This window comes from Solanum pennellii, chromosome 1 (assembly GCF_001406875.1).
Source record: "Solanum pennellii chromosome 1, SPENNV200".
Taxonomy (NCBI): Eukaryota; Viridiplantae; Streptophyta; class Magnoliopsida; order Solanales; family Solanaceae; genus Solanum; species Solanum pennellii.
The window spans coordinates 88912067-88938421 of record NC_028637.1 but is presented as its reverse complement, the minus strand read 5'-3'; the positions used below and the strand labels follow the sequence as shown (position 1 = coordinate 88938421).

The following is a 26355-nucleotide window of genomic DNA, read 5'->3' as shown; positions in this document are numbered from 1 at the left end:
TTTAGTAATTTGATCATAGATGTTCTTGTGGTGATGACTTCCAGATTTTGGGGAATAATAGATGTTGAATCTTAGAAGTTATTGAATTGGTTTTTATTAATGAGTTTAAGTCTTCCGCATTATTTTCTGTTGATATTAAATTGAAATGTTAAGGTTTAGATTGGTTGGTTCGCTCACATAGGAGGGTAAATGTGGGTGCCAGTCGCGGCCCGGTTTTGGGTCGTGACACATCTTCATGGTTATCCATCTGGACTTCTTATTTTTCTTCATGTGGCACCTGAAATAGAAAAATGATAATATACATTATATTATACAAATAAAAAATAGGATAATATTGATTAGCAAACCGTTTAAAAACAAATAAAAAGTAGGATAAAGTGTGGCAGATTCTATTGCAGAGACCGAATTTTGTCCACTTCCCATTCACGTAAAATAGTGAAGCAAAGGGCGGAGCTATTGTTGGTACATGAGCCTTTTTTATATTCTCTGGTTGTTTGGTAGAGTGTATTCGAAAAATAATTACTTCCTCTGTTCTAATTTATGTGACTTACTTTCATTTTTAGTCAGTTTGTTCCAAAAAGAGAGATACATTTCTATATTAAGTAATTATTTAACTATAAAATGTCTATTTTACCCTTAATGAAATGATATATAGCCATACAAAATTCTATCATTCATTTAAGGGAAAATTGTATATAATAGCAAACTAATAACCTAAATTAAATGGAATAGCTAGGGTTTGATTTAAATTGTGCTCCATAGCAAACATTAGCTAAAATTTGCCAGCGTCTCTCTCCCAAAAATCTCGCTCGCCACTCTCCATTCTCGCTCGCCTCTCTCGCTTTATACACAGAAGTGTATAATTCTGTTTCTGTTTTGTATAAAGCGAGAGAAAATTGTATATACACATGCAAAAATATATATCTTTGTGTTATACACTTAATTATACAATTTACAAACATTTTACTTCAAATATTGCAGAGAAAAAGGCCAACGAATTATACATTTGCGAATTATACAATTGCAGTGAAATACAATTTTCTCTAGCTTTATACAACAGAAGTGTATATATTGTGTTTCTGTTTTTGTATAAAGCGAGAAAAACATATATCTTCTTGCTATACACTTATAATTATGCAATATACATACATTTTAATTCGATTCAACTGTATGCAAAACAAATTATACAATTGCAGCGAAATAGGCCAGCGAATTATACAATTTAGGCCAGCGAATTATACAATTGTATATGTATAGCAAATTATACAGTTTTATGTTTGCTATGGAGCGCAATTATGCAAAGTTTGCTATAGCATACAAATATGAATTTTTTGTTTGGTATATGTGAAAGTTGCCCTTCATTTAATTGAACCACAAGTTTTAAAAGTCTTTCTTTCCTTTTTAAATTTTGTATCAAGTCAAACTATCTCACATAAAATGGGATGGAGAAAGTATACATTAACTTTGTATATTATTAATAGGAGTTAGTTCCCTAAATGGTCACTTAAGTATTGTAAATTGCGCTCAAATATCACTTTTGTTTCATTTAGGATCAAAATATCACTTGTTTCTTCAAAATATACTTAACACTTCAAAAGTCTCCTCTCCTAGCTTTCAATTTAATCATATGAATTATCATTGATCATTAAGAAAGTAAAGAATATGTTTTGAATCTTGTAGTCTTAAACTAAAGATATGTAAGAGATACTAAAATGTCACTTAATCATGTGGCTTTAAACATTCAATACGCAAAGTTAAAATAAAAGAGTTAGCAAAAAAAAAAAAACAGAACAAATTGAAATGAGACAATACAAAATAATTTTTCTAAAGAAAACCTATAATAATTCTATTTATTGCTTTAAAACACGCACGTCAAATTTCAGGATCTCAGATAGATACCTCATTTTCTAACCCTAGAGTCGACCTTGTAAATAGGTCATGGAGGCGCCGCAGTCCATCTATGTTCTAATTGACAAAAGTTGATACTCAATTTCTTCATAGAGGTCTGACATTTCTGTGTTATCGGAAGACATTGTACATGGAGTCGCCAAAATCCATCTGTGCTTTCATTGGCAAAAATTGAATCTCAATTTCTCATAGAGACATGATATTTTCGTGTTATCAAAAAGTGTCATATGTGAATGTGAAAAGTCCATATATGTTCTCATTGACAAAAGTTAAATTTTGATTTCCTCGTAGAGACCCTGACGTTTTCGTGTTGTAAAAGATAAGACTACTTCTTATTAATAATCTAAATCTATTTAGTAATCAACTTGATTTATTTTTTATTTATTGGTACAAAAAGGGCTATTTACACAACATATAAATATTCTTGTATCACTATTTATTATTTTTTTCTTTTATTGTTTATGCACATATAAATAAACGTATCTTGTTCAATAAATTGTTATGCATTCATATAGCTATATCCAATTGTCTTTCGATTGATGTTCAATGTTAAAGGCATACATATTAATTAATAATTGCAACTTTGCATCTAAATCATAAAATTATGTTTTTTGCACTTGATTTTACAATATATTTACTACTATATCTTCTTCTTTTTTTACCCCTCCCTAGTTGCTTCCTTCTTTTTTTTCTCCCGTGGTGACTCGAACTAACAACTTTCAAGCTGAAAGTGAGAGGTGCTTATCATCAGAACAACTCCCTCTCGTCATATATTACTATATCTATTTTATTTTGTCATAATTTTCAGTTTTGTTATCCATAGTTTCGTGTTTTGATTTCACATGATGTGAATTGTTCCATAGTTTCATTAGCTCTTCTATGTTTTAAGAAACCTTAAACCAACCTAACATTGTTTTCATTTGTGCATATTATATACTGAAGCGATTCTAGTCTCATATATTGGGGACTTTATTTCTTTTAGTGCATAATAACTAACAAAAAAATTTATTCAGTGTCCGCAGTCTTGCATCAATATTGTTTTGCACTTCATCTCGCCTGAAAATGTTGCTGAATGTATCAACGTAACTGATGAAATTCGTCTACTTCCTGAGCACCACAAAGCCAAGGGAAAAATGTTGGAGGTAAGTTTCACAATGCCCCTTTTTTCAGTTTCTAGAATTAGGTTTACACTATAGAAATCTAAACATGTCATTGTTTGATGAATGTCTGGAATTATGCTTGTCTAGACTTCTGTTATCATTCATATTTGGTAGCGAAAAAGCATGTCTTTTTTTTAAAAAAATTTATGCCAATGTCCATTAGTCCAAAATAGATGTCATGTTCATCTGGTGTTACGGCCACTTGTTTCAATGGAGGGGAGAAATATCCAATTTATTGTACCATATAGACTGTTTTTGGTACTATTCGTTTGTGATGTGTTAGTCCATTAGTACACATTTCTATTTCTTTTACAAAAATAGACTAGCAATGAAATTCATTTCATGGCCATTACTCTTCTGTCATCACCTATCGATTTGTAGTTCCACAATTACTCTTATATATATATATATATATATATATAGAAAATAGATGATGTTACTCACATTTTATATCGTAATTTTTTTTAACAAAAGGCATAAAAACAACATATATAATAATTGTACAAACACAAATGTATATCGTTTCCAACCTAAATTTCGACTTGATCCCACTAAGTGTGACAACCCGAAAGTATCTAAGGCCTTATCAGATGGGCTATGGTAAGTCAACCCATAATTTCTTCGCACCAAAGAACACAGAGAGTGTTGAATTAAATATTGAAGTGATTGAAAAAAAAATTGAGAGAAAAAAAAAAGTCAACTAAAGTTAAGGGAAAAAGAGGGTTTATTTGTGAACTTATTTTATAGATTGATTTATATATTCAAGAAATAAGGGTTAAAGAAATAGAGGAATTTATAAATTCTTATGATTTCATATTATGATTTTCCATCGCATGGCCAAACGAGTCCTAGATGATTTATTTGGTTTTATTATTTCCTTCGTTTAAAAAAGAATGACCCTATTTTCTTTTTAATATGTTTAAAAAAGAATGACCCCTTTCCTTTTTTTGGCAACACTTTAACTTTAACTTTACACGTGACATGTTTAAGACCACAAGATTAAAGGATATTTTGGTACATTTGACATAACTTTAATTTAAAATCACAAGATTAAAAAGTCTTCTTTCTTTTCTTAAACTCCGTTCTAAGTCAAACTACGTCATCCTTTTTTAAACGGAGAGAGTATTATTTACTGTCTTTTCATTTTTAAAATTAGATGTCGATCTTTTTAGATTGAAAAATTTATGTTTTGTAAACGATCTGTTTATTAAAAAATAATTATTTATCCTCAAATAATTCAAGTGAAAAAATAACAAATATGACAACAAAATTGTTCTTCTCCTAGTTAGTTAGAAGGTTATAAAAAATATTATTATCCGTCAATTATTTATCTTAAGCCAATTATTCACTTTGTTTAAAAAAGAATGACCCTATTTCTTTTTTAGTCTGTTTAAAAAAAATGACCTTTTTCCTTTTTTGGCAACACTTTAAATTTAACTTTCCACATGACATGTTTAAGACCACAAGATTAAAGGATATTTTGGTACATTTGACATAACTTTAATTTAGAATCACAAGATTAAAAAGTTTTATTTTTTTTCTTTAAACTCCGTTCCAAGTCAAACTAGACCATTTTTTTTAAACGGAGGAAGTACATGAAATAGAAAATTTCATAATAATTTAATTATAGAGTTTTAATTCAAACACATGATGAAGTGGGCAACGAATCAACACTCGATAAAAAAATAAACTCTATATTACTAGTTCTACGTTACTAATCTTTGGGTTATTAATTGGAAAAATGACAGAAATTCCACCTTAAAGTTTTCTTATTACCATTATCCCCTATTAGTTTCATAAATTCTAAAATCCCTCATTTTCACGTATCAGATTAATGTATGAGTGTGTCAAATTAATGTATCTCACGCATTAAATTAATATATCTCGCGCATTAGATTAATGTATCTCACACAATAAATTAGTGTATCATGTATAAAATGTATATCAGATTAGTGTATCACGTATAAAATATAATGTATCTTACTTAACGATTAATGCATCTCACGCATCAAATTAATGTATCAACGCTTACATTATTGTATCAGTTTGAGGGATTTCTGTTATTATAAACTTATAAGAGACAAATAGTAATTTTACCTTAAAAAAATATGTAATTTCTGTCATTTGCCCTTATTAATTTTAGGGAAAAGGCTCAAATATGCCGTCGAACTTTCAGAAAAGGTTCATTTATGTCATTCGTTAAAAGTTTGGCTCATCTATGCCATTACCGTTTAAGAAAAGACTCATTCATGCCATTATTTTTTAACAGTGGTTTTGCAAAATCATTTCTGACATGTGGCCAATTGTAATTCGACCACGTCATTTTTTTTTTAAATTAAAAAAATCATAATTCTAAAAAAATTGAATTAGTGTTTTTATTAAATAAATTAATGACATGACCGATTATAATTGGTAATGTCATCAATTTTTTTAATTAAAAAATCAAAATTCTAAAGAAAAATTGAATTAATTTTTTTTGATTTTTTTTTAAAAAATTGATGACGTGACTGAATTATAATTGGTAACGTGTCAAAAATGATTTTGGAAAATTGAATGAGCCTTTTCTTTAACGATAATGACATAAATGAGTCAAACTTTTAAATGATAATTTTTTATTAAATAAATTAATGACGTGACCGATTATAATTGGCAATGTTATCAATTTTTTTAATTAAAAAATAAAATTCTAAGAAAAATTGAATTAATTTTTTTTTTAATTTTTTAATTAAAATATTGATGATGTGACTGAATAATAATTGGTCACGTGTCAAAAATGATTTTTGCAAAATTGAATGAGCCTTTTCTTTAACGATAATGACATAAATGGGTCAAACTTTTAATTGATAATTTTTTTATTAAATAAATTAATGACGTGACCGATTATAATTGGCAATGTCATCAATTTTTTAAATTAAAAAATCAAAATTCTAATAAAAAATTGAATTACTTTTTTTTTTAAATTTTTTATTAAAAATTGATGACGTGACTGAATTATAATTAGTCACGTGTCAAATATGATTTTGCAAAATTGAATGAGCTTTTTCTTTAACGATAATGATATAAATGAGTCAAATTTTTAACTGATAATTTTTTATCAAATAAATTAATGACGTGACCGATTATAATTGGCAATGTCATCAATTTTTTAATTAAAAAATCAAAATTCTAAAGAAAAATTCAATTTTTTTTTTAATTTTTTAATTAAAAAATTGATGACATTGCCAATTATAATCGGTCATGTATCAAAAGTGGTTTTGCAAAATTGAATGAGCTTTTTCTTTAACGATAATGATATAAATGAATTAAATTTTTAACTGATAATATAAATAAGTGTTTTCCGAGAGTTTTAAGGCATATTTGAGCCGTTTCCCTTGATTATAATAGCAGGACCCGGCTCTAACAAGTGAGACTGACCTGGCATAATGTCAACCTATGGTGAAAAAAAAATAATTTCATACTTTTTTGTATAATTAAAGCCGTTAACTTTTGGTTTAATGCTTAATCGATTTTCTACTTTTTTCACTCTGACATTGAACTCGAGAGAAAAGGGATTTGATTTTTTTTTCTCTTTTATAATATGGGCTCGGAGACGGGTTCATCGCCGTCGTCTGCTCCGGCGATCGCAACAGCAGCAGCGGCATCGTCATCATCAGCAACATCGTCCCCAACTGGTACTGGTAAGAGAAATAGAGACCCAGAAGACGAGGTTTATGTCGATAATCTTCACTCTCACAAACGTTATCTTAGTGAGGTTTTGCCCCTTCTCAAAATCTACTCTTTTTATGTTGTTGAAATGTGTATGTGGAATTAGAGCCGATTCTGTTACTATACAATTTCAAGTTTTTAGAGCTTTCGAGGGTTTAAATTTCTTACATTATTGAATTGCGTTTTTAGAATGAAACGGATTTGAGCAGAGCAGGTGGGATAAATATAGTTAATTACAACTAGTTTAGGATTGAGATGTGGCTGATAGACTTTTTAAAAGATGGTGCTTTCTTAATAAGGTCAATAAAGTGTGTAAATGTTATTGTAGATTCTTATGTTAAATATAACTATTGAAATTGCGTTTGTTGTTGTTGCTATCAACGGAAATGCGTGTTCTTTGGCTGTGATTTCAGCCTTCATGTGCTAATTTCTTTGGCTTTCTGAAGTAACTTGCGGAATTTTGCAGATAATGGCATCAAGTTTAAATGGATTGACAGTGGGAGACACCCTACCAGATAATATAGTGGATTCTCCATCAAGATCCGAAAGCATGCTCTATATCAGGTGATGAGTTTTGTACTACATTGGAAGACAGATATATTTATACAGATATTAGTACATAGTTAAGGATGGGAACAAGTTCGGTTTCTCATTATGGAGAGAGTTGCTTTTGGTCCAACTTCAGTTACTGTTGGAAGTCTGGAATGACACTCTGACCTTGAGATATTATGCTTTACATGCAAATCCTTTATTGACTCACGTGTTCATGATAGTTCATTAGCATGTGATTGTCTTTAAGGTGAAGAAGTCCCCCAATAGGTACCTCGCATTAGTTTATAGAATTTACTGCTTAGATTATTTAGTTCCTTGTGGATATTTTACTGTTTTTACTTTTTACATTAATGCACTTTTGTGCTTTTAAGTCTTCTTCTCTTATACAAACAAAAGAAATAGTAAAGAGAGAGATAAGGAAGAATTTTCCATTGCAGATGAGAGATTGCTTTCCTGTTAATGGCCTTTACTTCTTGGTTCTTTACTCTTTCTCTCTCTGTCTGTATGACTGCTTTAGGTTTGTCATACTCTAACTTAAATCTAAGGAGGTTTGCTGGACGATGGGGATTCTAGTTGAAATCTCTCTCCTTCAGTCCTTACATCCTTGGCAGTGAGCTCATTACTGTATTAACCTTGACCCCGAGAAGCTCTGTGAGTCCATTAAAAGACCGAGCTTAAAATTTTCTTCCTAAAAAGTGAATCTTGAGAGAACACTTAATTGTTCAGAGAGAGATCTATAATGCCTTTACCTAAATATTGGTGTTCGGGACATGCTACTCATATGTACTATGTAATCTTTTACAACCTATGTTGACAGAAGTTCCATAGGTTTTAAGTAGTTTCATTTGAGAGAGTAGTACTTTTGAGTTAATTGACCACTTAAACCCCTACCTTCTATATAAACCACTCATAGTGCCTGCTTGGTATCATTCATTGTTGAGTGATCACTCCTCCATAGATCATCTTTTAAACTAATTTTGCCCACTCTAAAGAAAAAAATAGTTTACCAGAATTCAGTGATCGCTTAGTTATCGATCTCACAAAGAAGCCTGTGCTAGCTCAATCTCTCAGTACTGTGTGAAACCCAGAGATGTGTTTAAATGTTGAAAGTTTTGTTGAATTTCTGAAATAACAGAATAATGCCAATTATTGCTCAGTTGGGTTATAACACAATTAAGATACTGCTTAGAAAACCTAGTCGTGAATGTCTTTCTCTTAGGACAGCAATAAATTGTGTTAGAACTTCTCCTTTTGAGAGGACTGGTGTTAAATGGAGAGACAAGCAAGAATTAAAGTAGACAGAGAATTTTCTTTTCTTCTTCCCCATGTATATCAATTGCTTCCCTGCAGTGTATGCTTATGTTGGTTTAGGTTAGGTTTCCTTTAGACTTATAATCTATCATATGTTAAATTTAAAAGTTACTAGAAGGTAAAATCGAACATGCTACTGGCATCTTTTGGTCTACCCTCCTCTAAAATAAAATAAAAAATGACAAAGAGAAGCACTGTATGCTGCACCAAGTAAGATATAGTATGTCTGATTAGCAAGGATATTGGGACTTTAATATCGAATAATATGTCTGATTAGCTTGTAATGGCCAGTTTTTGGCCATGAATGAAAATACATTTACATTAAAAATAAAATAATATCCAATAACCTCCATGACTTGCATGGTTTATGAAGCTGTCCAGTCCATTTCCAATATATAATTGAAACTTACCCGCCTTATTATTAATATTCTTTTTTATGACCGAAAAATCCATCTTGGCCTACCCTTAGGACCAAACATTACCTCTGAAACCAGGCTTAGTGTAAAGCTCGAACCTGTGACCTTAGTCACAAGTCCCTCAACCTATGCCACTCAAAGTAAGCTCTAACAGCTACGCACCTTATTCTTGTTATTATTATTTATTCTTGTTATTATTATTATTATATATCTTAGAATTCAATGGTTCCTTTTTCTAGTATGTTACCTTGTAAGTGGGAAGCATTAAACAAACAAGGTTGGATGGAGAGTAGCCACTCAATCTTTTGCTACATCCTCAAAACCTTTTTACTCATATTTCCCTTGTAGAAAAATGCTCATTCACATGACATACACACATCGTTGACCTCTTGAATTTCACTGCCATAATGTTTTGCTGAGGGAGTTGGTAGGAGAGTGTTAAAAGAACCTCTAAGATCTGTAAACTATTGAAACACACTAGTGTGGGACGGCAATTATTAAGGGTATAGTTGCAAGTGAATATACTGTGGTGCGGGATTCTTCCTTGTTGGGTTTCATGTCTGCATCTTTGACAGATGAATCAGTATATATAATCAAAACACCATCAAAACTTGTAGAAATGGGCGTTCAAAAGGTGACAGCTCTTTTTGGAGTGATGGATAACAGAGGACTAGAATTCGTAGATGTCATCTGGCAGCTGTCTTTCTTTAGAGAGTGACTAATCTGCGCTGATTCTGTGATGATCATAGTTAGATTCACTACTTTGATTCTGTGGAACCTTGTAGTGTCTGTCAGTGCAATTCTGTTAAAATGCGAAGTGTTCAGAGCTTTATATACAGAGACATTGGGAACATATCAAAGTTACAGATGAAACAAGCAGTGACTCAGTGTCTCCTGTCATGGCACTTGGAGTTTAGAGCAAAAAATGGTTGGCAAGGAAGTACAGGCCGTATAGTCATTTGACTTTTAAGCGTAATAGAGGGGTCACCGCTGTATGGCTTTGTAGTTCCAAAATCTTGAAGGCGCTGACTTGCATATTTTGTTTAGAGAAAACTGATGCACCATGCAAATATCGAGGACTGTATTCTACTGTTAAATGAAACAGCAATAATCGTGCAAAAATATGTTTCCAAGTTATGATCGGTGAAGTCTTGGTCTTTTTGGTCCAGTTTAGTGTCTAAAGAGAAGTTCTTAATCCCTTTTAGAACCTCACATGATGGGAAAGAACCACACAAACTACTGCATAGAATCTGTAGATAGACCAATCTATCATCATGCATGCATTTGGATTTGCTTACTTTTGTGGAGTACATAAACATTTAAGTTTGCTCTAGCTCTCTGAATTTTTGTTTGATTTAGAGATAGACTCCATGAATTCTTCTTAGATTTGAATGTCTTTACTATTTGTGACTTGACAATGTACCTGTAAGCTTATAAGAAATGTAGTATCAGATGAAGATCCTGTTTTCCTATCTCCTTGCTTCTTTGTTATCAAGTTTTATTTGATTTTTTATGTTTGTTTTCAGGGACGAGCTGTCCTTTCAATATTCACCAATGTCAGAAGATTCAGATGATTCACGGTGTTATGAGGCTTTGACGAATACCAGCTCACCCCAACGTGAGAGTGCACCAACTAGTCCAGTCTCACCCTACCGATATCACAGACCAATGAATGGGTTCTCATCATGCCCTCCCTCCACGTCATATCCGTCACATTCCTGCAACTTCCCTCCTGCCACATCCTCCCAGCCTCGTCAACGAGGCTCTGATTCTGAGGGTCGATTTCCATCATCACCCAGTGACATATGCCACTCTGCTGACTTAAGGAGAGCTGCACTTTTGCGGTCTGTGCAAATGAGGACTCAACCTCCTGGACCATCATCATTTGAATTGCATTTTACTCCAGGGCAGGAGCCTAATCATATGGAGACTGAGGACCGGCCTTGTTCCTACATGAAGTCTTTAGTTGACGAGAGAGAATATAAGATTGAACAATGCTCGTCAATGAGTGTATCAGCACCCGAAAATGGGGAAGATCCCTGTAGAATTTTGAATATGGGACCAAAAGAAGATGAATCTGTAGATTAAACACAGTACATGTCATTGTCAGTTACTGCAATACTTTCGAGGATCGCTTGAGCCCTTCATGCTCAAAGGTAACGACTTCAGAAAACAGTCCTGTTCTATGACCACCCTCTGTTTACACTATTACCCGATTCTGCCATTGTTTCCTTGTCTTGTTTCACTTTCCTGCCCCATGCCTATCCACTCTCAAAAAAACTTGTTTTACAATTATAAAAACATGTACAAAAGCACAAGTATAGGAAATCTATGAGCAATTGGCCAAATAAATATACATTCATAGTGTGATATGAATTAGGATGATAAGGCATCAGAGAGGTTGATTTATTGTTTGTCGTTGATCATCAAGTAGAGAGACTTTATTTCCAGTTCAATCTTAAGCTCAGGAAAAGGTTGAACAATACAAATCACAGAATTTCCTTTCTTTGGTTCTCACACGTAATTTGCACTGAAGGTTTGTAACTGTGATATAGTCATTGTTGTATATTACTTTTTTGGTTTGTGTCGATCTATCTTTATTCTTGTTTCTTAGAATTTACGGTTTCAATTTCTGCATTTCGATATTGTATCAATTAACAACCACCACAAATAGATCATCAACCAATATCTTCTTTTAAAGGGTAATCAGTCCAACAAATATGAAAACGAAATTGTAAAAATTAAAGGAATTAAAGTCGGGCCAATAAGGGAAAATTTAACTAACATTTCATATAGGGGATAATCTGCAAAAAAAAAAAAACCTTGAATATTTTTATTTTATCAGCACCACTATGCATATATAATGGTACTAAACTTAGGGCAGACAATCCTTCACAAGAGGGACAGGCTGCAAAGAGGTTCGTTTCAGCAGCTAACTGTAAAAGCAATGCCAAGGAGGAGGCACATGAAGGAAGGGGGAACAAAAGAGAGTTATCCTGTTGTTAGCAAGTGAAGATACTTGAATAGAGAAGTTTTGAAAATCAAGAATCAATTGTCAGATGAATCGATGATGGAAGGCAGATCTTCAAGGTGCATTATCTCCTCATGCAGCATCTGAAGATCCTCCATACACGATTTCAGCACCGACAATTCAGGCCAATCCATTTCCTTTTCCTCAAGTTGCATTTTGAGTTCTGTCAAGTAGTTGTTAATTTGTAAAGCCATCTTGCATCTATCATCCTTATTTTCAGACATGGAAGCAGATGATGAGTTGCTAGGTACTAAAGAAGCTGATAGGCAATGACCACCAACAATAGCACCATTCAACCTAAGAAGATAAAAATACATAACAAAGTTACACCAGTATATTTTTTCTAGTAAAGGCAAGGTTAAATTGGGAACAAGATGTGCAAAAATTTGATTTCAGGTGGTATAATTAAAATCTGTGACCAAATAAAGATGAAATATCATACGTTTTCAACCAGTGTACACCAATAATAGAAGTACAGTATGTTCTGCTAAGGAAAAGAGGAAGGCAGAAAATGAACGGAGCAGATGCCAATATCAGTCTTCTCGTTTTTTTGTCTCTATTAATATCAGTCTCTCATGGTTTATCATATGCAAACAATAAGGTACATGCAAAGAAAATGGAGTATGGATGCAAATGGTAAGTGAAGAACTACATGGAACAATAAGGAATATGATAAATGATGCTGCTGTAATAAAGCAAAGTCGTATTTGGATTGATTCCCCCCCTCCCAACTTCTTCCAAAATGAAGTTAGAACAGTTTTATACTTTTGAGATGGCAAAATAATGGACAAGAACCAGCCCCCTAGCCTACAAGAGTGAAACCAGTAACAATAAGACCTTTTGTTCCAGGATGAACCACCACTTACTTTTTGCGGATCGACTCAGATTCTTTGTCATTCTCAACTGTGAATAAGGCTTCTACACTATCCTTGCTTACCCATGCCAACCCTTCCGTCGTGCCAACAGATTTACAGATCGAGTGCATCTCACTGAGGGAAGCATCGTCAGAAATGTCCTCAATCCTGATAGTAACAACCATAGAAGCCCGTGGGGGTTGAATTGGAAGACTATAACTCCCAAGATTTAGCGCACCAGCTCTAACTGCTCTATTGCGGGATTCCAAGCTCTTGCCAATAGTTAACAACAGTTAATAGACAAACTTTTCCTGATTGAGGGGGCTGAAGGCAGAAGTTCAAGAAATCAATAGCATACCTTGAATTGGATGTCCCAACAGTTAAGCCCATCGGGAAGATGCCTGACTGAAGCAGCACAGAACTTTCCGAAGACTGAAACTGCTTCTACAAGCTGAGAAAGGCTGATGGTAGAAGGTACGTTCCCAACTGAGATTGACCTCCGGACGTCCATACAAGCAGCATCTGAAGTTGTATAAGTCGACCCAGAAGCATCATCACCATTACCACACCCACTTTGATGAGGTTCATCAAGAGTTAAGACTTTTCCCTTTACACGTTGCATGCTTTTGCTGTGAGACTTGTGAGATGATACTTCTCGACCATTATCAAATTTCTGTCACTCAAAAGGTAATGGTAACATATTCAAGCCAATTAGTACATGTACCCAACCATTAGAAGTCCTATGCTATAAATAAAATCAGAAAAACATACCGGAAAAGGATCGCGCTTCTCCGTCACTAATTTCAGCTGCCCAAAAGCTCTTTCTACTGGAGGACCCAGGTCTGAGAAGTCGTTATCATCATTATGGACTTTGAATAGTAAACCCTTTGAGCTCTGAAATCTTTGGAACTGGAAGCTGGTTAACTTTAAGGTGTAAGAATAGCACAATAATCAATAATAAAGCATGACGTTTGATTTTAATAGACAGAATAAAGTCTACAAAATCAATAATCAGGAAAATCCACAGGTTGAGCTAGCAGGCAAGAGAGGTACAGACAAAATACCAAGTTTTTTTTTTTCTAATTTCTTTGCTTCCTAACTTTGATACCCGTAGTGGCATTTCTCATGTCCCTGCCCATCTTACCAGATTATAATTATCCTACCCTAAAACCTCCAGATTCTAGTTTTCACTGTTCATCTAAGTATAATTTATTTAAAGCTAATGAGCCTTTAGGAAGGCAGTTTATTCTTTTTCAGAAGCTATATGCCTAGAGGTCTTTGCTATGCTATTGACACATTCAGTCCTTTTAGTTTCTGCAGCTTGCCCTTGGTTTTGTTAGTGTACTGGTTATTTGTTGGCCTTCACCTGAACCCTACTGTGGGAAGGTGTTACCCTCTGATGATTTACTTTTTACTACTTCCTTCATACCCAATAATCTATCTATTTCTATTTTAGGATGTTCCAAAGATGTCAACTTATTTTGACAGAGTGTATTACTTTTCAATATTCTATCTGTGCAACCCATTTTTGAACTAAAGTAATTTAAAAAATTTCCAAATAAATACTATCTCTACTTCTGGACCCATTTTCACCTATTTTGCGGATGTGTTTTTTGCAAGATTTACAACTCTCTTCATACTAAACATATTATTCTAAAAAGTAAAAAGTCCAAAATTGTCCTTAAACTTTGCGAAATGGTTTTAAGGCCTCATTTGTTTTCATTAAAATTTAGACGTCTGAATCTGAATGCACATCTAAATGATTAAGATGTTATCTCTAGATTTGAACATTGAATGATTAAGATTGCTTGTTTTCAACAACTGAATGTACATAATTTATTTATATGTACATAATAAATATACAATTCAAATAAAAAATTAAATAATTTAAAGGTGGCTGGTGGTGGTGGCAGTGGATATAATCATAATGATAAAGAAGATAAGTGTGGTAGCAGCTGATAATAATAGTTAGCAAGTGGTGGTTGGTGGTAGACGAGGCAATGGTCATCGACAATAATGGTGGTGGTGGTGATGACAGAGGTGGTTAGTAGTGGTGGTTGTTGTGATGGCAGAGTGGTGGCTGGTGATTGTGGATAGACCTCTTAATCATATTAAGACTCTGTTCTAGATCTTAGTGATTAAGACATATCCAAACCCGTTAAGTGCTTAAATCTTAATAAAAACAAATAACTGTCTAATGTCTGAATTATTCATATTCAAACTTCCAATAAGTGCAAATAAATGAGGCTTAAGTTTGCCCTCCATAAATAGTTGGGTCAGATTCGCCCCTCCTATTACTAAAATGGGTTTAATTTGCCTCTATTGACTAACGTCGAAGGTTTTGCAAAATGTGGACATTTTCTCAAAGAAAAAGGGTCAAATTAGCCCTTCAATTGTATGAAATTGTCCAAATTTGTCCTTGAAGTTTGCGAAATTGTTTAAGTTCGCCCTCCATTAATAGTTGGAATCAGATCTACCCTGTTGTCACAAAAATGGGCTAAATTTGCCCTTATTGACACAATGAAGGCTTACATGGACATTTTTACAAAGGAAAGGGGCGAATCTAGTTCATAGTGTAATGACGAGGGTAAATCTGACCATGAATGTTAACGAAGGACAAATCTAGACCATTTCGCAAGGTTTAGGAGAAAATTTGGACCTTCTCTCATTATTCATAATTTTTGTCACATTCACCTCATACGCCATGTCACTTGTGGGACTACACCTGTTGTATAAGTTGAGGTTTGGTTTAAGAATTTAAAAAAATGTTTTTATGAAAAATAATTCAGTGTAGAACTCCATTGAAGTTTCAGTTTTTACAGAAACTGAGTTCTTTTTCCTTTCTTGCAAGGTTTCTTTTGTGAATTTGGCTGAGAAACTGCTTTGGCAGAAACTGAAAAAAATTAAATAAATATTTTTTAAATTAAAAAACCAAACACCACTGAGATCTAGTTCACTTGTTGTCATCTGTTCTTTCATAAATCAATTGCACCTCAATTCCAAATCACTTCTGATTCGCTTTATGAGACAATTTTTGTTTGCCCAACAAAAATGCTAGCTTTGGTTGATGTATAACCCAAAAGACTCTAGAAGCTGAACAACCCTATGATCAATATCAAGGTCATAATTATTGGATCTATGCATAATTGAATCATCTGTTTTAACTTTGCAATCTAGGTCCAGTTGAGGGAGCTCCCAAAAAAGAAAAGAAAAACTATTAGAGGGAATGATCTTGTTCAAATTCAAAATATTGAAAGCTCCTTTGGTTTGATGGATAGAATGAAATAATCATGGTATAGATTTGGTATCGTTCTATCCAATTTTTGGCTTGTTTTTTGAATCATCTAAACTAGTCATGGTATAATTTAATACACCAATTGGTGTATTGTTTCATACCATGACTGACATGGTACAACTGACAATACCATGATTAAGTTATACATGAATAAAATATTAAAATGCCAAAACTACCATTGTGGATTTCCTCAGTCTTTTCAAAACCCTATACAGTTTTAAACGAAACACAAGTTCAAGTTATACACTGTATAATCAACTTTTAACTCAATGAACCAAACACCCGACAAAAAACAACATCTGCATTACTGGTCCTTAAATTGTAAATCCCTGTATAACAATCCCAATATAACTTGTTTTTCAACCAAACGACACTGAAGTGCCTTTGGATTGAACTCATTGTGGATAGGCCAATGATTTTGTACTAGACCAAACACACAAATCAAACCAACTCTTGCTATTTATATGCAGACCCTCTACAACCATATGTGGTAGTTTGGATTTTATAGATGTACAAGATACATTCTAGAAAATGTACTGTGGAATGTTGACGCATGATAGAGAATGGAAAAGCTATACTAAACTAACAACACTAGAATTCATTTTCATTGAGCAATGAGAAAGACTGATGAATTAGACAAGAATACTGAACATGAAAGAAAAGGTCAAAAGGAGAGACTGAGAACTTTTCACTCATACTAGCTGAAAAACTTTTTCCTATTTATTAGTATACCAGCTGAAGACCATGTCCATGACAAGCTTTCATAGATAACATTATGCACTTGCTGAGTAACACGTGAACTGCAGGAATGCTTATACCCAAGCACCATTATAACATTCCGGAAAAATGTACATGACTAGTGAAGAGCCTATTAGGTTTTAGGAATACGTATTGGGGTACGTAGACATCCCAATGCCCAATATTGAGCATATTAGAGAATATTGGCTTAATGGTGTTCATAGCCAATTTTCTATGTATTAAGATACTTTGATGTTCAAATGCCCCAATCCAAGCTTGTTTAGGAATTGTACCTGCAATGAAGACCCTAAGCTAAAACGATTTCATGTCGTACACACATAAGGTACGAGGCATCCAATTGTCAAGCCTAGGTACCACAGCACATCATCATTTAAAATGATCATGTAGATTAAGCAGTGCCCAAGGACATAGTGAGAATCCTTGGGATAAGAAGACAACAAGAAATGAGGAGCAACCCATGTGCAAGCACATGTGCAACCCATGTGCAAGAATTTGGTTAGGGGCAGGCACACATGTGGGGGTCAAGCCATGTGAGGCTGAGCTTCCTAACCAACACTAGAATCTAACTAACTTACCTAACTAGCTAATTAACCTAGGACTAACCGAAATAAACTAACTAGTGCACTCAACAACCTAAGACCTAACCGAGTGACACTAACCTAGTAACTAATTCAAGAAACATCCTAGTACCTAACCTAGGATGGTCCAAAAGGGTTAGTTATGGTCCTAACGACTTAAGGGTACTTTAGTAGTTACCCTAGGTCACCTAATTAATTAAATTAGCAACTTAATTAATTAATTTAAATGGTCAAACCGAAATCTTTACACTAGACAAGTAACTAACTAAGAAACATCCTAGTACCAACCTAGGATGGTCCAAAAGGGTTAGTTATGGTCCTAACGACTTAAGGGTACTTTAGTAATTACCCTAGGTCCCCTAATTAATTAAATTAGCAACTTAATTAATTATTTTAAATGGTCAAACCGAAATTCTTACACTAGACAAGTAACTAACTAAGAAACATCCTAGTCCCTAACCTAGGATGGTCCAAAGTGTTAGTTATGGTCCTAACGACTTAAGGGGACTTTAGTAATTACCCTAGGTCCCCTAATTAATTAAATTAGCAACTTAATTAATTATTTTAAATGGTCAAACCGAAATTCTTACACTAGACAAGTAACTAACTAAGAAACATCCTAGTCCCTAACCTAGGATGGTCCAAAGTGTTAGTTATGGTCCTAACGACTTAAGGGGACTTTAGTAATTACCCTAGGTCCCCTAATTAATTAAATTAGCAACTTAATTAATTATTTTAAATGGTCAAACCGAAATTCTTACACTAGACAAGTAACTAACTAAGAAACATCCTAGTCCCTAACCTAGGATGGTCCAAAGTGTTAGTTATGGTCCTAACGACTTAAGGGGACTTTAGTAATTACCCTAGGTCCCCTAATTAATTAAATTAGCAACTTAATTAATTATTTTAAATGGTCAAACCGAAATTCTTACACTAGACAAGTAACTAACTAAGAAACATCCTAGTCCCTAACCTAGGATGGTCCAAAGTGTTAGTTATGGTCCTAACGACTTAAGGGGACTTTAGTAATTACCCTAGGTCCCCTAATTAATTAAATTAGCAACTTAATTAATTATTTTAAATGGTCAAACCGAAATTCTTACACTAGACAAGTAACTAACTAAGAAACATCCTAGTCCCTAACCTAGGATGGTCCAAAGTGTTAGTTATGGTCCTAACGACTTAAGGGGACTTTAGTAATTACCCTAGGTCCCCTAATTAATTAAATTAGCAACTTAATTAATTATTTTAAATGGTCAAACCGAAATTCTTACACTAGACAAGTAACTAACTAAGAAACATCCTAGTCCCTAACCTAGGATGGTCCAAAGTGTTAGTTATGGTCCTAACGACTTAAGGGGACTTTAGTAATTACCCTAGGTCCCCTAATTAATTAAATTAGCAACTTAATTAATTATTTTAAATGGTCAAACCGAAATTCTTACACTAGACAAGTAACTAACTAAGAAACATCCTAGTCCCTAACCTAGGATGGTCCAAAGTGTTAGTTATGGTCCTAACGACTTAAGGGGACTTTAGTAATTACCCTAGGTCCCCTAATTAATTAAATTAGCAACTTAATTAATTATTTTAAATGGTCAAACCGAAATTCTTACACTAGACAAGTAACTAACTAAGAAACATCCTAGTCCCTAACCTAGGATGGTCCAAAGTGTTAGTTATGGTCCTAACGACTTAAGGGGACTTTAGTAATTACCCTAGGTCCCCTAATTAATTAAATTAGCAACTTAATTAATTATTTTAAATGGTCAAACCGAAATTCTTACACTAGACAAGTAACTAACTAAGAAACATCCTAGTCCCTAACCTAGGATGGTCCAAAGTGTTAGTTATGGTCCTAACGACTTAAGGGGACTTTAGTAATTACCCTAGGTCCCCTAATTAATTAAATTAGCAACTTAATTAATTATTTTAAATGGTCAAACCGAAATTCTTACACTAGACAAGTAACTAACTAAGAAACATCCTAGTCCCTAACCTAGGATGGTCCAAAGTGTTAGTTATGGTCCTAACGACTTAAGGGGACTTTAGTAATTACCCTAGGTCCCCTAATTAATTAAATTAGCAACTTAATTAATTATTTTAAATGGTCAAACCGAAATTCTTACACTAGACAAGTAACTAACTAAGAAACATCCTAGTCCCTAACCTAGGATGGTCCAAAGTGTTAGTTATGGTCCTAACGACTTAAGGGTACTTTAGTAATTACCCTAGGTCACCTAATTAATTAAATTAGCAACTTAATTAATTAATTTAAATGGTCAAACCGAAATTCTTACACTAGACAAGTAACTAACTAAGAAACATCCTATTACCTAACCTAGGATGGTCCAAAAGGGTTAGTTATGGTCCTAACGACTTAAGGGTACTTTAGTAATTACCCTAGGTCACCTAATTAATTAAATTAGCAACTTAATTAATTAATTTAAATGGTCAAACCGAAATCCTTACCCTAGACAAGTAACTAACTAAGAAACATCCTAGTCCCTACCCTAGGATGGTCCAAAGTGTTAGTTATGGTCCTAACGACTTAAGGGGACTTTAGTAATTAACCTAGGTCACCTAATTAATTAAATTAGCAACTTAATTAATTATTTTAAATGGTCAAACCGAAATCCTTACCCTAGACAAGTAACTAACTAAGAAACATCCTAGTCCCTACCCTAGGATGGTCCAAAGTGTTAGTTATGGTCCTAACGACTTAAGGGGACTTTAGTAATTAACCTAGGTCACCTAATTAATTAAATTAGCAACTTAATTAATTATTTTAAATGGTCAAACCGAAATCCTTACCCTAGACAAGTAACTAACTAAGAAACATCCTAGTCCCTACCCTAGGATGGTCCAAAGTGTTAGTTATGGTCCTAACGACTTAAGGGGACTTTAGTAATTAACCTAGGTCACCTAATTAATTAAATTAGCAACTTAATTAATTATTTTAAATGGTCAAACCGAAATCCTTACCCTAGACAAGTAACTAACTAAGAAACATCCTAGTCCCTACCCTAGGATGGTCCAAAGTGTTAGTTATGGTCCTAACGACTTAAGGGGACTTTAGTAATTAACCTAGGTCACCTAATTAATTAAATTAGCAACTTAATTAATTATTTTAAATGGTCAAACCGAAATCCTTACCCTAGACAAGTAACTAACTAAGAAACATCCTAGTCCCTACCCTAGGATGGTCCAAAGTGTTAGTTATGGTCCTAACGACTTAAGGGGACTTTAGTAATTAACCTAGGTCACCTAATTAATTAAATTAGCAACTTAATTAATTATTTTAAATGGTCAAACCGAAATCCTTACCCTAGACAAGTAACTAACTAAGAAACATCCTAGTCCCTACCCTAGGATGGTCCAAAGTGTTAGTTATGGTCCTAACGACTTAAGGGGACTTTAGTAATTAACCTAGGTCACCTAATTAATTAAATTAGCAACTTAATTAATTATTTTAAATGGTCAAACCGAAATCCTTACCCTAGACAAGTAACTAACTAAGAAACATCCTAGTCCCTACCCTAGGATGGTCCAAAGTGTTAGTTATGGTCCTAACGACTTAAGGGGACTTTAGTAATTAACCTAGGTCACCTAATTAATTAAATTAGCAACTTAATTAATTATTTTAAATGGTCAAACCGAAATCCTTACCCTAGACAAGTAACTAACTAAGAAACATCCTAGTCCCTACCCTAGGATGGTCCAAAGTGTTAGTTATGGTCCTAACGACTTAAGGGGACTTTAGTAATTAACCTAGGTCACCTAATTAATTAAATTAGCAACTTAATTAATTATTTTAAATGGTCAAACCGAAATCCTTACCCTAGACAAGTAACTAACTAAGAAACATCCTAGTCCCTACCCTAGGATGGTCCAAAGTGTTAGTTATGGTCCTAACGACTTAAGGGGACTTTAGTAATTAACCTAGGTCACCTAATTAATTAAATTAGCAACTTAATTAATTATTTTAAATGGTCAAACCGAAATCCTTACCCTAGACAAGTAACTAACTAAGAAACATCCTAGTCCCTACCCTAGGATGGTCCAAAGTGTTAGTTATGGTCCTAACGACTTAAGGGGACTTTAGTAATTAACCTAGGTCACCTAATTAATTAAATTAGCAACTTAATTAATTATTTTAAATGGTCAAACCGAAATCCTTACCCTAGACAAGTAACTAACTAAGAAACATCCTAGTCCCTACCCTAGGATGGTCCAAAGTGTTAGTTATGGTCCTAACGACTTAAGGGGACTTTAGTAATTAACCTAGGTCACCTAATTAATTAAATTAGCAACTTAATTAATTAATTTAAATGGTCAAACCGAAATCCTTACACTAGACAAGTAACTAACTAAGAAACATCCTAGTCCCTAACCTAGGATGGTCCAAAGTGTTAGTTATGGTCCTAACGACTTAAGGGTACTTTAGTAATTATCCTAGGTCACCTAATTAATTAAATTAGCAGCTTAATTAATTAATTTAAATGGTCAAACCGAAATCCTTACACTAGACAAGCAACTAAGAAACATCCTAATACCTAACCTAGGATGGTCCAAAGGGTTGGTTATAGTCCTAACGACTTGGGGGTACTTTAGTAAAATTACCCTAGGTCACCTAATTAATTAAATTAGCAACTTAATTAATTAATTTAAATGGGCAAAACCGAAACCATTAAGCAATTTCCAGATTTCGGTTAAGTCAAGTGTTCTTCCAATTCTAGTCAATTTAGGAAGGGCGTTTTAGTAATTAACTAACTAATTTATTCAATTAACTTAATTAGCCTAAGTTGAATTAGTCAATATCAGTTCCTAAGACTTAAACTCACGTTCAAACACTAGGAATTCACGACTCAAAACAGTAAGCAAATGTAAGGGAAAACAGAAAATTCTCTTAGGCGATTTCAAGGCTTTTCTTCAAGGTTTTTTCGTGCAAATTCAAGTGATCTTCGTAGATTCAATTCTACAATAAGGAATGGATTTTCTCTCTTGGAATTCTTTCTCCAAGAGGCTTTTCAAACGTTTTTGCAATCAAGAATATCGAAACCAGGGTTGTTCCCAACGAATCGCATGTTCATCTTCCTGGTTCTCCCGATTTCCGATTCTTACAAGTTGTATGATGTGAATTTCGAGCACGTTGTTGGTATGTGGTGTTAACTGATCCTTATGTGTATGTTTTAGTGATTTATATGTCGAATGAAACTTACATGTTAGATCTGCATACTTAGGGTGTTATTTACATGAGATGATGAATGTTGTAATGACTATTTGTGTTCGAGAAGATGAAATTGCTATAAGTTGTTCATTGAATTGTTTCATAGACTAATCAAAGGTAAAAAAAAAGTTGGCTTGTTTAACATGTTAGATTACTATAATGTATTCGTGAAGTAATTGAATTGGCTAGTGATAATACTATAATAAGTATCTAGTGAAATTATGATTTATGCCAACAAATTGGCTAGCAAAACTATGTCCAAGATATTATCTCCCAAAATGTGTGAAATTATACCAATCTTAACTCAATGAACTCATAACATAGGGTATGTCAAGCAATGGGACAAGTCCCAACATACTCTATCCACACGACTTGTGAACGTAATAGCATTGTATAATCAGTTATAACTTTCATTGAGAATTGTACAAAACTACCAATGAACGTTGAACAAGTTAAGGTGAGTAAAGATATAACTAAAAGCTTAAGTTATGAAATTGACCTAATATAGAGTGTTAAAAGAAGTGAGACAAGTCTCAATTACACTTAATCTATTACGTCAAAAATACTCACATAAAAGGGTGCTAGAGTCCGTGAGACAAGTCTCACTCGCACCATGATGATAATGAAGACTTAAGTTCATATTCATCAAGCAAAGAAAGGGATGACCAGTCATCCATAGAGTTGAGTAAACCTTATAACTAGAAGCAAGCTTCCATTATGTTTGAGTCGAACTCTAAGAGATAAGAAAGTAAAGTAAATCTGAGCTTAGCACCGATAGACTAGCAATGAGCTTGTGCCAGCACATGTAAGTCTCATGAGACGAGGCTACCATCCGAGGTGGATAAGTAGTCTCCGTGTGTCTCCTAGTCTTCGAACTATGTTGCCAGCATAGGAACTAGCCAGTGGATTCCACCTAAGAGAACTAGGTATGATGCAGTTTCACTTTCGCTGGTGAAACCACCCCTTCGGTGTGGGGCAGACACTGGATTTCATGTTTAGCTCACATGATCTATGTCGGTTAAAGCTCAGGAAAGTATCCAGTTCACTTCAGCCGTGAACCCCTCTTTTCGGTGTGGGGAAGACACTGACTTGGTTGCACTTTAGCCGGTGAATGCCCCTTTTCGGTGTGGGGTAGACACAGAACTTGGTTCACCTTAAACGGTGAATCACCTCTTTTCGCTGTGGGGGAGACACTGGATTTCATGTTAGCTCGGATGATCTACTTCCGTTAATGCTAAAGATTCTTTAAGAGAGTAAGGAAGAATAAAAGTAGCATGTTCAAAGTGAACAACAAAGCAAAGAAGTAGAAACGTAAGTTCATAGTGAACTAAGTAAAGCAAGAGCTTAAGAATGTCAATCATTAATGTTGTTAAGAATGAAGTTTTAACAAGTTAGTGGTTTATGTCACTATTGGAGTACGAATATAAGCCTCAAAGATTCACATATTAGGTTAACAACCAATTAGTGAGCATAGCCAATAAAGATTGGCTTATAATGACTTCTTATATTATGCCAATAAAGGGGAGCTAGAATGTTTCTTGAATTAGTTACAAGTTCAGTGTCACCCGGTTAGGTCTTAGGTTGTTGAGTGCACTAGTTAGTCTATTTCTATTAGTCCCAGGTTAGTTAGCTAGTTAGGTAAGTTAGTTAGATCCTAGTGTTGGCTAGGAAGCTCAGCCCCACATGGCTTGACCCCTACATGTGCGCCTGCCCCTAACCACCCTAACCGAATTCTTGCACATGGATTGCACATGTGCTTGCACATGTGTTGCTGCTCATTTCTTGTTGTCTTCTTGTCCCAAGGATCCTCACTATGTCCTTGGGCACTGCTTAATCTACATGATCATTTTAAATGATCATGTGCTATGGTACTTAGGCTTGATAATTGGATGCCTCGTACCTAATGTGTGTACGACATGAAATCAAAATTTTAGCTTAGGGTCTTCATTGCGGGTACAATTCCTAAACAAGCTTGGATTAGGGCATTTGAACATCAAATTATATCTTAATACATAGAAAATTGGCTAACACCCTTAAGCCAATATTCTCTAATATGCCAATATTACTCAATATTGGGCATTGGGATGTCTATGTACCCCAATACGTATTCTTAAAACCTAATAGGCTCTTCACTAGTCATGTACATTTTTTCGGAATGTTACAACCATATACAAATATAGAAACAGATAAGAGGAAATCCATACCACCCTTTATTGAATGTGGTAAGGGTTGACTGTTGAGTGGTCCTTTGATGATGCATAGCAGAAAGATTGACAGATTTTCGGCAGGATTCTGGAGAATAACTTTCCTAAGCTGTAAGTTATGTATTATTCACCTAAATCTTGATTAGGCATCAATATACCCCTCAAAGGGTCCACAAGATTTCCTCAGCATAGCAGGGCAAAAAGAGTGGTTAGAACCAGATTCGGCCTAATACAACCCAATTGCCCACCTATACAAAAATGAAGCTTCATTCTTCAATTAACTCATGAGCACGTTCAATAATCTCCAATGTATTAAATTAGGGAATGGTATCAGGAAGACAATTGAATCTGCTTCTTTGGTCTATCCATTATATGTTGGTAAATCTATAATGTGGTTTCTTGGTGTAATCCAATTTTACATTTCGGAAGTACATCACTACTTCCTGCTCTATACATATTCCTGGGTACCTTTGCCTTGGCGTGCTTTCAGTAAGGTAGTAAAAGCATCTATGTTGAGGCAAAACTATACAACTGTTTACCAATTACTCCTACAAGATTTTAGCTAAATCCATTCAGATATACTGCAAACTTGACGTTGATTTTTGTACCTTCTCTATAGGAGAAATCATCTCATCTATTTTTTTTTCTCTTTACTTGAGCTTTAAAATTTCTTTTGCCCTAACTTAATGACTATTAGTTATAAGTCGTAAGCTATAAGCCCATCCAAACATGCTCTTAAATTTTTCTATTGACAACAAACTCGTCCTCTTAGTAAACACAACGAATAGATGAACTACAATCCATAATGAAAACGAATTACAATTTTTTAAAAAAATGAACAGTTCTGATGATTTCACATTTAGATACCTATATTAGCACAAACAACCAAGATAAATTTGTAAAACGGATATAGAAACTGTATTAATCCTCCACCTATTGGCAAACTGATGCAGGAAAATTTTCCTAGCTGCTTCAAATTCATCTTTACAAATAGAACTGGTGTTAAATCACAAGGTTTAAAGTGTATTTACCTGCTGCAGCTTCGACCGAAGCCGTTTAATGTTTGAGATTCCGGTAAGAGGCCAGAAATGGCTTTACAGATTCCGGCACATTCACCTGCGGTGGAGGAGAAGGGACAATTGAATTGGGAGGAGCCATTTGATAAAAATTTAGGGTTTTAGAGGAAGAGTTTTACCTGCCATTAGAGCAGAAATTGAAGCAGGGATTCTGGGCTTCATTATCATAAGAGGATTTGCAGGAAGGGACTCTCATTAAGAGCAAATAATACTGGCACATATGTTTTACGTGTTACAAAATATGCCCTCTAACTTTGCATTTGGTATGTGCGCACC

At 34.1% G+C, this 26355-nt stretch overlaps 2 protein-coding genes across 3 annotated transcripts; one reads left to right on the top strand and one right to left on the bottom strand.

Moving 5' to 3' along the window:
• The first annotated feature begins 6549 nt into the window (after window positions 1-6549).
• On the top strand, window positions 6550-11644 carry LOC107010423 (putative protein TPRXL). Its single transcript, XM_015209709.2, has 3 exons — window positions 6550-6819; window positions 7240-7337; window positions 10579-11644. The coding sequence occupies exons 1-3, from the start codon at window positions 6646-6648 to the stop codon at window positions 11138-11140; spliced, it is 834 nt and encodes a 277-aa protein (XP_015065195.1). The 5' UTR covers window positions 6550-6645; the 3' UTR covers window positions 11141-11644.
• A 127-nt stretch (window positions 11645-11771) lies between these two features.
• Window positions 11772-26355, bottom strand: LOC107008400. Of its 2 annotated transcripts, none has more exons than XM_015207427.2 (6): window positions 26199-26355; window positions 26035-26119; window positions 13709-13853; window positions 13296-13610; window positions 12950-13209; window positions 11772-12380 (listed from the first exon to the last, which is right to left on the bottom strand). In XM_015207427.2, exons 1-6 carry the CDS (start codon window positions 26245-26247, stop codon window positions 12101-12103), a joined length of 1134 nt encoding a protein of 377 aa, XP_015062913.1. In that variant the 5' UTR covers window positions 26248-26355; the 3' UTR covers window positions 11772-12100. The 2 variants fall into 2 exon arrangements, with proteins under 2 accessions (XP_015062913.1, XP_015062921.1); XM_015207435.2 differs by having other exon boundaries at window positions 13709-13838.

Excerpts from the sequence above, each read along its gene's own strand:
- LOC107010423 (XM_015209709.2), top strand. The coding sequence starts at position 6,646 with ATGGGCTCGGAGACGGGTTCATCGCCGTCGTCTGCTCCGGCGATCGCA. Across the intron at positions 6,820-7,239 it reads ACAAACGTTATCTTAGTGAG|ATAATGGCATCAAGTTTAAA; the intron begins GTTTTGCCCCTT and ends GGAATTTTGCAG. Across the intron at positions 7,338-10,578 it reads GAAAGCATGCTCTATATCAG|GGACGAGCTGTCCTTTCAAT; the intron begins GTGATGAGTTTT and ends GTTTGTTTTCAG.
- LOC107008400 (XM_015207427.2), bottom strand. The coding sequence starts at position 26,247 with ATGATAATGAAGCCCAGAATCCCTGCTTCAATTTCTGCTCTAATGGCA. Across the intron at positions 13,854-26,034 it reads TTCGGTCGAAGCTGCAGCAG|CTTCCAGTTCCAAAGATTTC; the intron begins GTAAATACACTT and ends AAAGTTAACCAG. Across the intron at positions 12,381-12,949 it reads TCTGAGTCGATCCGCAAAAA|GTTGAATGGTGCTATTGTTG; the intron begins GTAAGTGGTGGT and ends TTATCTTCTTAG.